The sequence below is a fragment of the Symphodus melops genome, assembly GCF_947650265.1.
Source record: "Symphodus melops genome assembly, chromosome: 9".
NCBI lineage: Eukaryota > Metazoa > Chordata > Actinopteri > Labriformes > Labridae > Symphodus > Symphodus melops.
Window position 1 is genome coordinate 5,181,477 of NC_136699.1, and position 16,100 is coordinate 5,197,576.

Below are 16,100 nucleotides of genomic sequence, written 5' to 3' on the forward strand. Positions count from 1 at the left end.
GGAGATGACGTGTCAGGATGAAAGACAAGCAAGAACTCTGGCAAACGTGTACACCCAAAGATAGAGGCCAGTTATGCAGCCCAAATAAAACAAAAGAAAAATATTTTAGTTTATAAGGGTCAATAAAGCAAATATGCAGCTGTGGTTTACTTGGTGGAGACGTCATCTCTCTACTGAAAGGTTGAGGGTTTGATCCCGAGATCCTGCATCCACTTGTTGGGTGTGTCCTTAGGCAAGACAAATAACCCCATGTTGCTCCTGCTGCTGTCGGCAGAGTGTGCATGTGTGATTTAATGGTGATGATTATTTACTGTCGATGGTCACTTTACATAGTAGCCTCTGCCATCAGCGTGTGAATGGGTCGGTGTGACCGGAGGTGTACAACACTTATTCAGAAGTCTAGAAAAGTCATAGAAGCTGAAGTCAATTCACCATTTACCTTTAAATGACAAGTCTGTCGTTGTAGCTGTCCAGCTAAACTAGAGTCCTTTACGGGGGGGGGTCACTGTGTAAAAAAAATGACAGTAACCCCCTTGTCTTTGCAATCATATCTCTCAATTCATTCCCTATGAGTCATCATCATGCTGTTGTTTTCATCTCCCCATCATTGTTGTGTTTTGTGTTTCAGAGTCCGCCGTGAAGTTTGATGGTAAATCTTACCTGAAATACCTTCACAACATGGACGAGGATAACCAGGAATTCAAACTGTCACTGAGGTTTAAGACTTCCCACAAACAAGGCCTCATTGTGTCTACCAACAGCACCAAGGACTGGGGAACTTTACAGGTATTTACCTCTCTGAGACTGCTGTTAGAGACAAACAAATGGCAGGGTTCATTATGAGCCTTCACAAAAAAGTTGTTTAGCATTCTATTACACAACAAGTTTGAAGACTGTGTACTGAATGTAATGAAATCACATTAAATGGGACAGCCTTTTTTTGTAATTGATGTGATTACAATTGTTGAGGAACTGGAAAGTCCCTTCAGAAAAAGCTTTTCATTTTTCACGAGTTTTTCCAGATTTTTTTTTAAGGTCAAAGTTATCAAGTGATAACTTGTTTGTGCATTGCTGGGTCGATAGCAAAGAAATAATGTTAATAGCTTACTTAGCATACATTTAATGTTTTATACTGTACATACACAGGTCAAGGCTATACCACCTTACAAAGCCCTGCCCTAAGCAAACTCTCAAAAAGTCTATTCAGTTGTTAAAACTTTCTCCATTACAACCAACTGAAAGGTTAAAACGATGCTTTTACTTTATTGCATGAGTAATAATAATCCAATCCCCACACACAGAGACGCTGCCTGAGGATAACAAGGTAGCAGTGATGCATAAAACCCCCAAATCAGATTGAATTTATACATTTTTGCTCCTCTGTTTTCAGCTCATTAAGTGATGCTGTTACTGTCAGTTTGTCTGCATCAGTGTGTGATGGCTTTCAGCTCCACTGCAGCATTCATTCGAAAAAACTGGTTCAAGGACAAGTAAGAGAAAAGCCATGTATGTCTGTTTGTTCTGTTCACATGAAAGAAAGCCCTCATCATTGTTTGTCGGTTGGAAATGTCACGACAGCTCAGGATGATACGTGAACAATTTAGAAAATTGTTTTCTGTCATTTAAGAAAATATTTGTTGTATTCACCCCTGAGCCTGCAGGTAATTTGTTTTGTACTGGGAGAATGGCTGCAGTGGAGTGCTTAAATATCTCCTTCAGGTGCCGTTAGTGTAATGTTGTTTGATACTAATTTTTAATGAAAGTGATGAAATCTGCTAGCAGTTGATTTAATCTGCCGGCGTTCTCACAGGGGAATGCCAGCGTCAAGCGATGCTTTTTAATCCAAACTATTTTCCAGCTCTGATTCACAAAAATGTCAATATTGGATTAGCTACTTGGTGCCAGCAGTGGTGTTATCGGCACAGGTGTCACGTTTTTTTAAAGATATGTGGTATCTGGTGAGCTGCTCAGCTTACATTCAGAGTCTAATCTGTTTGTCCTTTACTTTGTTTACTGCAAACACTGATCCTGTAATGTGAGTCTGCATGGGTCAACACTGACAACAACACTCAGCACCTGTTGACACTCTGAAACTCTGCAAAGAGGAAACATATGGGGCTGTTGGATCTGACATGATTAGAAAAAGAATGATTATAGTTTGGAAAAGCAGCTTGTCAACATTTTTTATACTCAACTACTATTTTTGGATAACACGTGGTTCAAAATAGTACAGTCTCAGCTATCTGAATAACGGGGGGGGGGCATCGAAAAGTGCCAAAATGAGAAACAACTAAAAAGGTGGTATTCAAACCTCAAAGTGCTGCAAGTGAAAGAGAGAGAGAGCAGCAGTGATCGAGTTCAGCTGGATTGTAAGTGATAATTGAAATTGAACATTTTTAAATGGGTCAGCTAACACACTGTCTAAATAGCACCAAACCATTGGAAACATTTAGGTTCCAAAATGCTAGTGTTAACACAGTGTGAATGAGTTTGCTTCCCATTTTTGGTCATTGAAAACAAGAAGTTCAACAACATTGGGTTTCTAGGACTTCTTTCTTTTTCATGTCTTGAAAAAAACAAATCAATATCGTTTGATTTTCATTAGTATTGCATCGAAACTTCAATTTCTGGAATACCAACACCCATTGTCTGTTTTTTTGAAGCCCTCATATGTGCTGCATTCAAGTACACTCCGTCACAACATGTTTTGAATATTCATTTTAATTTGTTTTAGATTTTACATAAAATTGGTAAAGATAAATAATGCTCTCACAGAAATGGGTCATATAGTGTCTCCGATTTTATTTGATTAAACTCCCAGTATGCAGAAAATAACTCAGCTAACATCCTGTTAGTATTAACTGTTCCCTCTCACATACGTCTGTGTTAAAAGCAACTGGAGTTGTTTTAAAATGCAGGGCATGTTTTTGACTCCTTCATTTGTACATGGTATGTGTGCAGCAGATATAATAGATACACTCTGCAGGATACAAACACCCTGCAAACTATGTAAAGAAATTAATTGCATTCAGGAAAGTTATCACCTGCCGTAGCAATGAACATGCTGATTGTGTCATGCAACATTATTATTATTATTATTATCAACTTTATTTGTCAAGGGACCATGTACATTGCTGTATCGGTAAAGTATAAGGACATAGAAGGGAACGATTTGCACATTACTTTGAATATTCTGGTACTGGGATTAAAGAGAAAGATGGTCATCTCCTATCACCTTTATTTAAACTTAAAGCTATTGTGGCAGCACTGACATTTGAGTCTACAAGCCCCCTCTTTACCATGAATCACCCACTGTGTCACGTCCTGGGACTTTTCATATTCTCTGTGCTGACGTAAGAAGCCAGCATGAGATCTACAAAGCTTGTTGCCAAGTTAGTGATTTTTTTAAATCCCTGCTTGTTTTCTCAAATCTTGCAGATGATTACACGTTGGAGCTCGTCATGCGTGCCTGTCCTTTATCTCAGTGTGGCAGATTGTTTCATGTGTTTATGCACTAAATGCCTGATTGAATATCAGAGGCGTCTGAAAATTCCCGTCCTGCACACATTAAAGTTCTAGATCGGATTATTTATCCACGTCTGGTTTAATCTTGCCTGCTTTCCCGGGCATAATCAGCTCATCAATGCCCTTTTAACTCGAGTTGTGACGACAGCTGGATCTGAATGCAGCACGTGAGCAACATGTTGCCCTTTTCCCTCAAAATGCGCGCTGAGGGACACTTCTGCAGGAGCTCTAATGAAAAAAATGTGCCGTCTTCAGTATGTATTGACGTGCTTTCTGGGAAATATCAAGGGAAACTAAGATTCATCCCTGTACTACAATACAATGCAATACCAGATGAAACAAGCAGGTTTAAAGAGAATAATAAATTGTTATATTCTATGAGAGACATGAATAATTCTCTAAACAGATTAAAAAAACCTCTTGACATACAGTACAGTAGAAATATGAAATATATCAAGATACTTCCCTTTGTGTGACCTTCTCATTTGTGTGACAGTGGTGTGCATTTGAGTAGAATATTCAATCAATTTGATTCACGGAAAACTTCAAAAGCGGCATTCAGTCTTTCTCAAGGGTCTACCTCCTGGGTTTTGGTTCTAATGTAAGAATGGATCCATGCCTGATTCATTGTGAGCAGAAATGCATGGCTTCAAAAGGAATCCCTCAACATGGTCATCTGAAAAGTCCCTCGCCTGGTTTTTGTGATGACTTCAGAGAAACTTCCTGGAGATAAAAGATGCTATTTGTGTGCTTCATTCCTCTCGGGACAGGTGCTTCTGTGCATCCCAGCAGCTTCTTTTAAACCACCAAATCTCATCAGTATGCTCAGTCAAGAGCCACGTCTTTGAGGAAAAAAAAGAAAAAGTAAATAAGTTGAGGCCTATTTTCTGCTGCTAATTCTCTTTTATGTCTGCACACGTGGCGCTCCAAGCCATCACCTTTGAAATGGAAATTGCAGCTGCTTCAATGAAAAGCAGCCGTGTCAAACCGAGCAGAAGAACTAAAGGTGACTTGTCAGTGGAAGAAAACGGCGTCCCTGGTGAAGAGCAACAGCTCGGACCTGACAGCAGAGCAGTTTGTTGACTCGACGGGGAACAAAGACGTAAAAGCATACTGCTGTGGAGTCAGTGAATCATTACTCGAGCTCGTGTAGCTACATAAACCGATCAACTTTCATGTCAGGCGTTCGTCTTACATGCAACAGGAAGCTGCTCAACTTTATTCAAATTGAAAATGGTTAGCAACAGAAGCCTGTCAAACTTTTGGCAGAGAAAGTTCTGCTACTACTTGTTATTTATCACGTTACTAGAGTATGGACATCTTGGCACAGCAGTGATGGTATAAGTTTGATGGCTTGATGTGGTTTTTGGATTTCTGCATTAGTCTGGTTGAAATACAGTGTATCCAGGTATTCTGTTTGCCTAACAAATATAGCGCATTCCAAAAAGCTTCCGTTTCAGTAGTTTTTACCTTGTTGAGAGTGCATGAGCTGTGTGATCTCTGATTTCAATTATTAATCAGTCGACGGTTATATCAGGTTGATCTAAACAAATCTCAAAGTGTAAGCTGTGACAAACACTGCCCCCTGCATGCTGTGTTTTTGTGCCAGTGTGCACAAACGTCGCAGATGAGCAGAAAACACGAGTGCAGCAGGCGATGTTGAATATTCAGTTTCACCCAGCAGAGTTAAATCTCCCTGCAGGATGCTCGCAGAGTTAGCGCTGAGGCTCTGTGATTTATGGAGTCATGAAGCACTGATGCTGTAATACCTCGGTCCCCGTGGAGTGTGACTTGTCACGGTACCCGTGCTACATCGGCTGTGCTGATACCATAAAATCCTCAGTGCGTCAAACTGTGCTATCTCTCTTCAAACACCCACCATAAATCACACCACAAGTCACACCAACTCCAAATGTAAAATAGATTAAAAGACAAGCGACATGTGCCTCCGAAGCCTCAAGGTTTTCACTTGTTCCTCTGCCAACATTTTGGCATCTTCCCATGATAATTCAAAGCCCACATCACCCTCCCCTCTCTGTGTGCTTTCATTGATCCATGTGAAGAATTTCTCAGGTCTGTCCTTCTGAAATAAATCATTCCTGTCCATTTATTTATTCCTCTGTGTTTTTCATCGTCCTCTACAGGGGATTAAACAGAATCCTCTGGAAGGGACAAAACCCTGCAGAGCCTGAACACTGAGCAACCGGCCCATTCTATGCTTAAAAGCTTTAAGAAGAGCAGTGCAAATAAAAAGTCCAAGAAAGTTAATAAATCAGCAAAAATATAAAAGTATGAAAAGCTGATCATCTTGCAGCGAATTCAGACGCGTACGGGCATCAATAATGCATCACAGCTTTGGAATCTGCAAAATACACACTCCATGTGTACATTTAATAAAGGACATATGAGGAGTCTGCTGCTGCATAAAGAAAACATGAACAGCTAAGAAAAGCTGCTGGCTTGTTAATTTGTGGGAGCGCTGAGCAAGCAGGAATGTTGATGAATAAATGTGTGTGCTGTTTAGCAGGAGGAATGTCAGCGATGAGACTCTGATAGGAAAAACAGACTTTTTATTTTTATTCTATTTTACTACATTGATATTAGGTGTTTTCACTCTGTTTGATGTGCACACACACATAGGCATACTCATGCACAGGGTCCTATGGACACGCACTGACGCAGAGACGTCAGAGTGACGGCGCATCCCCTGGCAGGTGCTCTGGAGCTGTTGGGGGGGAGAAGCAAGGATTTATTTTGTTTTATTACAAGAAGAAGACTAGGATCGAGACTGTGCAAGTGTTTTGGAACCCTTCAATTTCAACCGATCCCAGATTTAACCAACAGCCATGGATGTTCTCTGATCTTCAAAACACAAAATCAATGCTGCTGATGCACAAATCACACCCGCAAAAGATTGCTAGAATTGAGCAAAGAAATCAATATAACAAGCACCACATAATGATGCATAATCAATGAAGTACAAAGTCTAAAATGCTCCGTAAATGCCAACTGAGTGCAAACAGAGGACTGATGGGTTTGAACAAGTTAAACAAAACCAGATTCACAAAAAGAAAAACTTTGTGTAAATGTTGATGTTGTCTTTGTTTTTTAATAAGGAAGTTGTTTGACTCATTTGTTCCTTAATCAAAAGTTGTTGGCTCCATTTAACTGAATAATGAGTAAAGAGAAGAAAAAAAATTGCATTAGTGTCTCCCTGAAGGCAGACATCCATTCTGAACATTTAGTACTTAAAGTGAAGAAACAGCTGTGCCCCTGTGAGTCAACACAAAAACAACATCAGTGGTTAGATATTTTTTTATGATGCAGAAAGATTCATTTAAGACAAAAAAAAACAGACAGTCCCTTTGAGTATTAGAAAGTGGGATGAATACTAAGTTACAGTTTTTTTTTTTAATGATATTCAGACATTTAACATTAAATTCAGTGTCTTTGTCTTTCCTCACACTCCTACAGTTCAAGAAGTTTTGCCTGATCAAATTTAAGGTTAAATTTACATTTTTAGAAACAGAGACAAAACAGTTAAAATTAGGTGTATTCTCGTGCCTTTACAGAGCTGATGACAGGTTGCTCTATTATATCTCAGTCTTATCATGCAACTCACTTACTGCTTTTGTTTTTAAACATAAACACTTGTCTCTTATCAAATCACTCCAAAGATTGTGAGCATAAGCATGTTGCTAAGTGATCCTTATTTTTCCCTCCTCAGCTAACTGATGGAGAGCTCCAGTTCAGGTTCAGCTGTGGAAACACCTCCCCTGGTTCTTCACTGATCAGATTTGCTCCAGTGTCAGACGGTCGGTGGCACAGTGTCCTGCTGGAGGTCAACTCCTCTGCCCTGAGGCTGACCCTGGACCAGCATCACCCGGTATACACCCCGTTGGCCGAGCCGTGCAGGATGATGGGCTCCCACGGGGCCCTGCTCTTTGCGTCTCTCACTCAAGGCTCTGCTCCTGAGGGCCACCAGCATCCATTCATTGGCTGCCTCGAGGGCCTGGAGCTCACCGGAGAGCTAATCAGAGTGGGTGACACAGAGGATTGGACGGGGCTGGGGAGCAGGAGGGTGTTTGGGGTGTATCAGTGCTGCAGCCGGGTGGGAGCCTGCGACAGCAACCCTTGTCAGAACGGAGGGACCTGCAATGAGGACGCCAGTGGAGGTGGGTGCACTGATGTTACTTTACTCTCACTAAAACACTTCAATTGATTTTTATTTCTTATACTGATGGTAATGTTTGAATAGTTTGTTTTCCTTTCCCTTAACCAATACCTACATACTGTATGGAAACCAACTGCAAGTACAGCTACCAGTTAAAAAAGCAGATGTCTTCTACTCAACGTCTAAAATAGTTTTAAAACATAACTACTTATGCAGAGTAAATGCCAAACAAAACGCTCACTGTAAATATTTAATTCATCCTGTATAATGGATTCCATGGTTAAAAAAATACAGACCGCAACAATGCTTCAAAAACAATCACACATACATTTAAAATGAAGGCATTAAAATTTGCCTCTGAATGTCTTTGAAGACCAGTTTGTATTTTTTGTTTTTTTGGTTTGACACTGCTATGCTTCTTTACCTTTGTCTCTAACTTGTTTCATTCATCTTAACAAGTTTTAAAAGAACATGCATAAAAAAATGTAGGAAGAAAAACACAAGTACTTCTTATTGAGATGACATTTTGGAGGGATGGAAGGATGAATGAATTGATGGATGAGAAGTTTTCCTTCAGTGCCTTTAAACATTAGTTTCCAGTGCACACACTTTACACAGAGGGGGTGCCACCCTCGCATTGCTCGCCCTTGTCATTTTAAACGTGTCCTGTGTAATCACATTGTCCCTTGTTAGACTCTGACATGGGACCTTTGTTGTATTTCATCCCTCTCTGCTCCCTCCTCCTGTTTCTTGGCAATCTTTCTGTCATCCATCAAAATAAAGGGAGAAAAGGAACACAAACACAGGCTGTTGTCTTCCAAATAAAACCCTCCCAAGATCCCAAGATTAAAAACAAAGTCCCAAGTTACATTTAAACTCCTTACATTCATCTTCTTTACCCCAAAACAACATCTTCTGTCTCCTCATTTTCTCCTCTAAGGCCACTTAAACACATGTAGTCTCAGTTAATGCATCTCTGGAAAGCATCTTAAAACGGTTTTATATTGGGATGTAAAACTAGCACGCAATACATTACAGATAAATGAAACGGGCTGGAGCAGAATTAAAAACAGATAATAAAGCATCATTAAAAATCCAATCCACTGAAACCTTGAGAGCACAAATACAAAAAAAAAAAAAAAAACCTAATTTAAAAGAAGATAAAGTTTAGCTTTGGTAGTATGTAGCTGCTCTAAAGTCTGGGCAGAGACAGAGAGAGACAGACCGTTTAAAATTGGATTGATTTGAATTAAAGAAATGCTGAACTGAATGATAAATACACAAAGACACCACAGCCTCAATCTATAAATAAGTAAAGTGGAGCCAGAAGTGTATTCTGTCAGCAGGCACCATATTCTCAATTTGCAAGTTTCTCAGGGCAAAACTCCAGCCTGAAAGATTTGTTCGGCCTGATGTTGTTATCAGACTCCGAGCCATTCATGCTACTGCTTGCATTTTACAGTTTTAGGTTATCACTAATTGGCCCATTGCAGCAGGTCTTGTCAAAACACTAAAGATAAGAAGTTGGTGTCATCGGAGCTAGATGTCTTATTTTGAGGTTTTTTGTCCTGAATCAAAAAGGAGGATGTCAGCTGGCTTAGCTTATTCTTTGCTTAGAATAGCAGCTGATAAGCACACCTGCAATTTTACAGATAAAAGAACAGAAGCTTTAAAATATTATTCTTATGGGGCTCTGTGGGATTGTGAAAAGGCTGCAGGCAATATGTTCGAGGGAGGTGGATGTTGAAACCAAACATAAAGCTAGAGATCATACAGATCATGTGCTTTGGAAGAACTCTGTAAACAAACCAACCCTATAGCTGCTATCAGAAGCCTGCCACCTGTAGGTTTCTTTAACCTGTCAGGTCACTGAACTGCATTATGTTCTACAAGCAGTACAACAATGTCTGCTGTGCCCTGTGGAAACAGGGCAACAGGTTACACCGCTGTATTATTTTTCTCTGGACCTTATTCATCATCATGTCAAACCATATTTCAGTTTTGACTTCAGGCACAGTTCAGGAGTGTGATGCCCAAAAACAACTAAATATTATTTCCCAAAAGATCCTCCCAAGTCGAGCAAATCTAATCAGACAGGCAGCAAAACAATGAAGGCTGTGGATGTTCTTTTTATTTATACTGCACAATATGAAGTCATTCCCCTGCTGTTTTACTGAAGCTTCAATTATGTTTGCTTTCTGAGACAGAGCAAAGGGGATGTGAAGTAACAGGACACATGGAGACAGCAAGGGCTGACTTGTTTTCTTTGTCTCGATACCAGTTTTAACTGGCCTTTTAAGGGCTTTTTTTCATTGTGACAAGAACAATTTGTTAACTACAGATCTGATAACTCCACTGTTCAGAATGACAAGAACCCTCGACCCCAGGGTGCCTGCCAGCTCAGTTAGAAGAGCCCACCCATTGAAAGGCTGACTCTTTGTTGAGGAAGCCTGGCACCAGACTCTGGTCCTCAGCACCATGATGCATGTCATTCATCTACATTGTCTTTTCTCTCCTTTGTCCCATTTCAGCAAAGCAACATTTAAATTAAGATTAGTTGACCGGTCAAAGGGTAAGAAAGTACTCAAACGTAAGTAAAGTACTGACAACAAACAAAGTTAATCACAATTTATTAAACACTTCTAAACACTGGATCACCCTGGAACAGCCCTTGCTAGCATTACAGGCCTGAATTCATAAAAATAGGATGAATTGCTGGTAATTCGCGTGCTAACTAGTAAAGGTGTTGATGTTTAATTGGCTACTTTTGTACATCCTGACTCTGAACCCCCAAAACATGAAGCAGCACCGACTGGGATTGGTTGAAGGCTAACAAACTGGAGTCCAGCAGTACATCTACATCCTATGCAAAAAAACAATATCTTATCCTAAAATGAATAATATCATCTAAATAATAATAAATAATAATAATACATTTTATTTAATGGCGCCTTTCAAGCCACTCAAGGTCGCCTTACAGTGGATAAAAACAATACATTAGGTTAAAACCAAACATAAAAACAAACAAAAGACAGGTGTAGTGTGAAGTGAAACAGTTACAGTGAGTATGCCAGTTTAAACAGGTGGGTTTTGAGTTGGGATTTAAAGGTGGAGATGGACTCTGACTGTCGTATGTGGGGGGGGAGGGAGTTCCAAAGTCTGGGTGCCGAGCAGCTGAAGGCTCGGGCACCCATGGTACTGAGGCGTGGTGTGGGGATGACTAGCAGTCCAGCAGAGGTTGAGCGGAGGGTGCGTGAGGGGCTGTAGTGATGGAGGAGGTCGCAGAGGTAAGTGGGGGCTAGGTGGTGAAGAGCTTTGTAAGTGAGGAGGAGGTTTTTGTAGTTGATGCGAAATTGTACAGGGAGCCAGTGAAGTTGAATGAGAATGGGGTCAGATGATGTGGTGCGAGTAATGATCCGAGCGGCAGAGTTCTAGATGAGTTGCAGTCTGTTGATGAGTTTGGCGGGGAGTCCAGTGATGAGGGCATTGCAATAGTCGATGCGGGAAGTGACAAATGAGTGAACTAGGATTTCGGTGCTGGACTGGGACAGTGATGGGCGGAGTCTAGAAATGTTACGGAGGTGGAAGAGGGCAGTCCGGGTGATGTTTCTAATGTGGGGAGCAAATGAGAGGGTGCTGTCCAGAATGACGCCGAGGCTTTTGACTTGGGGGGAGAAGGGTACAGGGAAACCGTCGATGATGATGGGTGGTACTGGGGTGTGTTGTGAGTTGGCGAGGGTGGGTTTGGAACCGATTTTGTTGCCGTTGAGTTTTAGGAAGTTCCTGCTCATCCAGTTCCGAATGTCTTCCATGCAGGTGATGAGGGAGGTGGGAGGGGTGGTGGCAGTGGGTTTGGAGGAGATGTAGACCTGTGTGTCGTCGGCGTAACAGTGAAAGTGGATCCCATGATGGCGGAGGATTGTGCCCAGGGGGAGGAGGTAGATGATGAAGAGTAATGGACCCAAGACTGACCCCTGGGGAACACCCAGTGAAACACCCGAACACCCAGACTTGTGGTCCCTTATTTGCACAAATTGTTGGCGGTCAGTGAGGTATGATGTAAACCAGCGGAGTGCAGCACCAGTGATCCCAATGCCAGCCAGGCGGTCCAGGAGTAATGTGTGGGAAATAGTGTCGAATGCTGCGCTGAGGTCGAGGAGGATGAGTATGGTCAGAAGTCCGGAGTCAGCTGCACAGAGGAGGTCATTGGTGATTTTGACTAGGGCTGTTTCAGTGCTGTGTTTTGGACGGAAACCGGATTGGAAGGGAAAATAAGATTATTTTGTATTTTCCACAATCTATATGCCATTGTCTAATGTGCATGCCACTAAGAGGAACAGCAGGTGTTGTGGTTCATCAGGTATACTATAGGTGTCGGCTGTCTGGCCCATGGATAAAGGATGCTGGTCATATAGCCTACAGCTGGACTGGCAACAGTTAGAGATAGAGAATTCTGTTTATAGACTAAAGTTGACTTAAGATGATAACAGATGTGTTTCATTACCAATTCAATGAAAATCGTGTCCTGCTATGTCAGACTAACAAACTTGGTCAGAGTTTCTTATCAACCTCAAACATTTTTCAACATTCTGTACAAGTTCTTAGATATCAGCCTACATTTACACCAATACTAATATGTCTGCAAGAACCAACTATGGCCTGATGTTTTAGCCTGAGTGCTGTAAACTCTAATTAGTGTTCCTTTGAGCTTTAACGATGTAGCCAACTGCTGTCTTTAAAGAATATTAATGAGAAGAGCAGATGCTTAATACATTTATGTAGGAGGTTTATTTATATTTAACCTTGATTTAACCTGGAAAATCTCATTGACATTAATATAGTTTAGAAAAAGTCAAGCTGTATTTGAGTTTTCAGAACAATTAAGATACTAAACGAAGTGCTTCTGGTTTAAGTCCATGGACGATATTACAAATTACAATATGGTTGTTGACGTAATCTCTTTAGACAACAGAGTCTGCCAAATCATAAAAAGGCAAATAAGAAGAAGGATCCCACAGGGGTCGCAATAACAGTTTTAAAACTGGTAATTTTGCACAAATGTCTCCAAATGGGAAGATTTGGGTGATGAGGTATTAAAGCTGTTCATATAAGGTCAATTATGTGCTTCGTGTTCAATTATAAGCAGATGTGCTAAAAGTGCAAGGATGACTCATACCTGCAATAAACTAATGATCTGATTTTTTTTTTTTTAATTTGGCAAATTCTATCAAAACTGATTCAATACTACATTTCAGAACTAAAACATTTCTTCTCTGCTTGAACATTAAAACTAATTACAAAAATAAAACTACCCAGGAGAAAAATTAAAGGTGAAATTTCCTTTTTTATTTTTATTTATGGGTTAGGGTTTTTGTTGAGAACAAAACTTTCTAAGTGCAGACTATTTTGTAGCAGGTGGACTAGTGGCACATCTGTTTTATAACACATAAAGAAGAAACAGAAAGTCTGATTTTTTTTTTGCATTAAATGGGAGATTTTTTAACTTCAAATATCAAACACAATCTTGTGTTCTCTGGTCTGATCAGGTTGACCTTTGCTGTGATTATTTACCGTCTGTAGGGGAATGCTTGCTGTGATGATCAGTCGCTCTTGTCTCAGACGTCTGGATGTGTTTTATTTACTGTGCAGAGCCGCGCTGCAGGTGTGCAGGACTCTTCCACGGCGCCCACTGTGACCTCCCCAACAACCCGTGTGCCTCCCAGCCATGTCCCCACGGCAGGGTGTGTGTACCCAAGGCTGAAGGTTACATCTGCAACTGCTCGCTGGATAACACTGATGCACGGTAACAAAAACTTTTTTCTAATCAGTAATGCATTATTAAAGGGATACTTCACCCATTTTCATGAAGCTGTGTATCATTAGAAACATGGTAGTAGTGTTGAATGGTCGTGAATCCAGCCCTCATTTTGCCCTGAGACAAGAAAAATGTGTTTTTCTTTACTTGAAAGTTTTCTTCATGTGATGCAATATGACGCTTTTTGCATCACATGAAGAAAACTTCCAGGCAACGAAAAACATATTTCTAATGATACAATGATACAAAGCTTCATGCAAATGGGTGAAGTATCCCTTTAACATGCTTCTTGGTTACATCCAGTGAAATCTTTACTTGTATTTTTCATAATTGTTTAACAAGGAAAACTGACAATGACGTAATATTGAATCTGTAAATTCAATTAACATGCATCATTAAATGTCTTTGATAATTTGTTTTAAATATGTATATTCCTGCTTGACACATGACGAGACTTAAGTCAAATACAAAATCTAAAACATAGAAGCTGTAAGGTTCCTTAGTAGAGATGCACCAATCACAATTTCAGATCAGATCTCTATTTTTGAAGGACTTTAATTTACTTTTTGCCTTTTATGTTATTGATAAAAATTACATTCACACTTGTAGACTACTACCATAGGCTGTTACTTGTCTCTTACCTGTCTGTCTCTCATGTTCTCACTGTTTTTCATGAACGTTATTTGTGGCTCTAAAGACCTATTTAAATTTAATTTGACATCCTTCTATTATCAATATGCATGCATCTAAAACATTTCCTGCAAAGTGATAAATCTCACGGCTGGTCAGAATCTTTCATCACATGCTCACGTGCTGAGGTTCAATCATTTAAGTACTGTTACTGACTCTGACCGAAGAATATTGCAGGAATACTATTGCAGCTACATTTCTTCCCTAAGTCTGGCCAATCAACTTCAGGGAAGCAGGTGGATTTGAAAGCAATCTCATTAAAGTCCAGTAGGGATTTTCAGCCTGTCCTGAATCGCTACAGCAGAGGAAACAGTATTGGCTTATCTGCAGTGGTGGATGCATCAGTCGAACCACACACAATCTCTGTAGTTACATGCGGTAAACAAAAGAAACTACATTTGAGGCATAAAAAAATATACTCTATGGGCTGTGTTTGGGCATTCACAGCACGGCTGTAACATGTGCTGTTAACACACCTGTGCAGGAAGCTGGAATGATTACAATTGTTAATCGTTAGGGCATGAAAGAAAAGTGGTCAGAATATCTGACAGGTAAGAACCAAACCAAATGATCAAACATGTGTATTCTGCATATAGTGGAGGTCAATCTGGATACTATGTCTTTATTTATTGGACTTGTTGACAACCAATATGATCCTGCTGGTGTATTTTAGTGATTTTGCACTTTTAAAAAACACAAATGTATTATTGTAACATTAAATATACTGGATTTTTCATCATTTTTGTACACTAAATGGTTTATTTAGATATAAAAAAGTATATGTGAGGAATGCTGCCGTAATCAACCCCAAAACGGTATTGTTAAACTATGACAAAATCCTAAATGGACACAGAGAGGTATTAACATGACTCCCAACAAGGCTGTCTGAATTCAAACGCAGTGCAGCACAACTCTCATTATATGCAGCATCACTTGCACAGAGGTACATGCTTGCATTCTGAAAAAGCTTTCATGGCCTTGAATTTGCATACATGTGATAAGTTGCAAACAATAATAACACACACACACACAGATTTGTTCATGGCTTTACAATCAGCTCTTCGTATTCCACTCACACTTCCAGCGGCTGACAAGGAGAATGCTCACGTTCAAATGAAATTACAGCAACATTTGCATATTCCTGCTTTCATTAAGGCCGCCTGTGGAATTGCGTCGCTCCTCCTGGGTATAAACAGCGAGCCCATGGTCCAGGTGGGGTTTTGATTAACTCAGTGAGTGAAAAATGACCACTGGTGGATTGTAATTGCAGGAGCTGGGAGTTGTAAAAGGGACAGATAGATGTTTCATCATGCTGTGTTTTTTGATGCGGTCTGTAATTGTCTTAACATGTGCGCTCACTGTAATCTGTTCCTGCAGCAGAAAGCAGCACAGAGAAAGTCCTCTATGCATTTTGAATAAAAAACATCCACACGAACAAAAAACATAAATTCAAGCTTCATACATAAAGAACAATACAAAACGTTTCTCTCCTTGTCCAAGTTAAAATGCACAGCATTTTCTGTATTTTACTCTCAAACTTGCAGGTATTCTTTCAGTGCTCAAAAGCAAGGGAATTCAACACCTGGAAATTGCGAGTAATGCTGAACACAAGGCAGTTTTATGTAAAACAAAATGATAGGTTCTGTCAGAATCGCAGCACTTAGCAATCAAAGCTCTGCCAGAAGGTCCTCAGGGTCGCCTGGATGCAGTGAAGCCCTCAGCATCGTCAACCCAATTTCACCTTAACTCCAGAGCCAAGGTGGCAGCCTTTGTGCTGCTCTTCACTGTAGGACTCTTGATTACTCGCCCCATTTTCAGAAACACAGCTGTCCACAGCACTTTAATCAGAAACAATATCTGATTGTTCTTTGGACACAATCTAAAAGATTCAATAAG

General features: G+C 40.3%; 1 protein-coding gene across 1 annotated transcript in view; it reads left to right on the forward strand.

Moving 5' to 3' along the window:
• Positions 1 to 16,100, forward strand: part of fat2 (FAT atypical cadherin 2) — a 104,979-nt gene that overhangs the window by 75,611 nt on the left and 13,268 nt on the right. Inside the window, exons 23-25 of the mRNA XM_079352340.1 lie at positions 629 to 786; positions 7,253 to 7,700; positions 13,349 to 13,502. Coding sequence (XP_079208466.1) covers positions 629 to 786; positions 7,253 to 7,700; positions 13,349 to 13,502 — 760 coding nt within the window. The remainder of the gene's footprint in view (positions 1 to 628; positions 787 to 7,252; positions 7,701 to 13,348; positions 13,503 to 16,100) is intronic.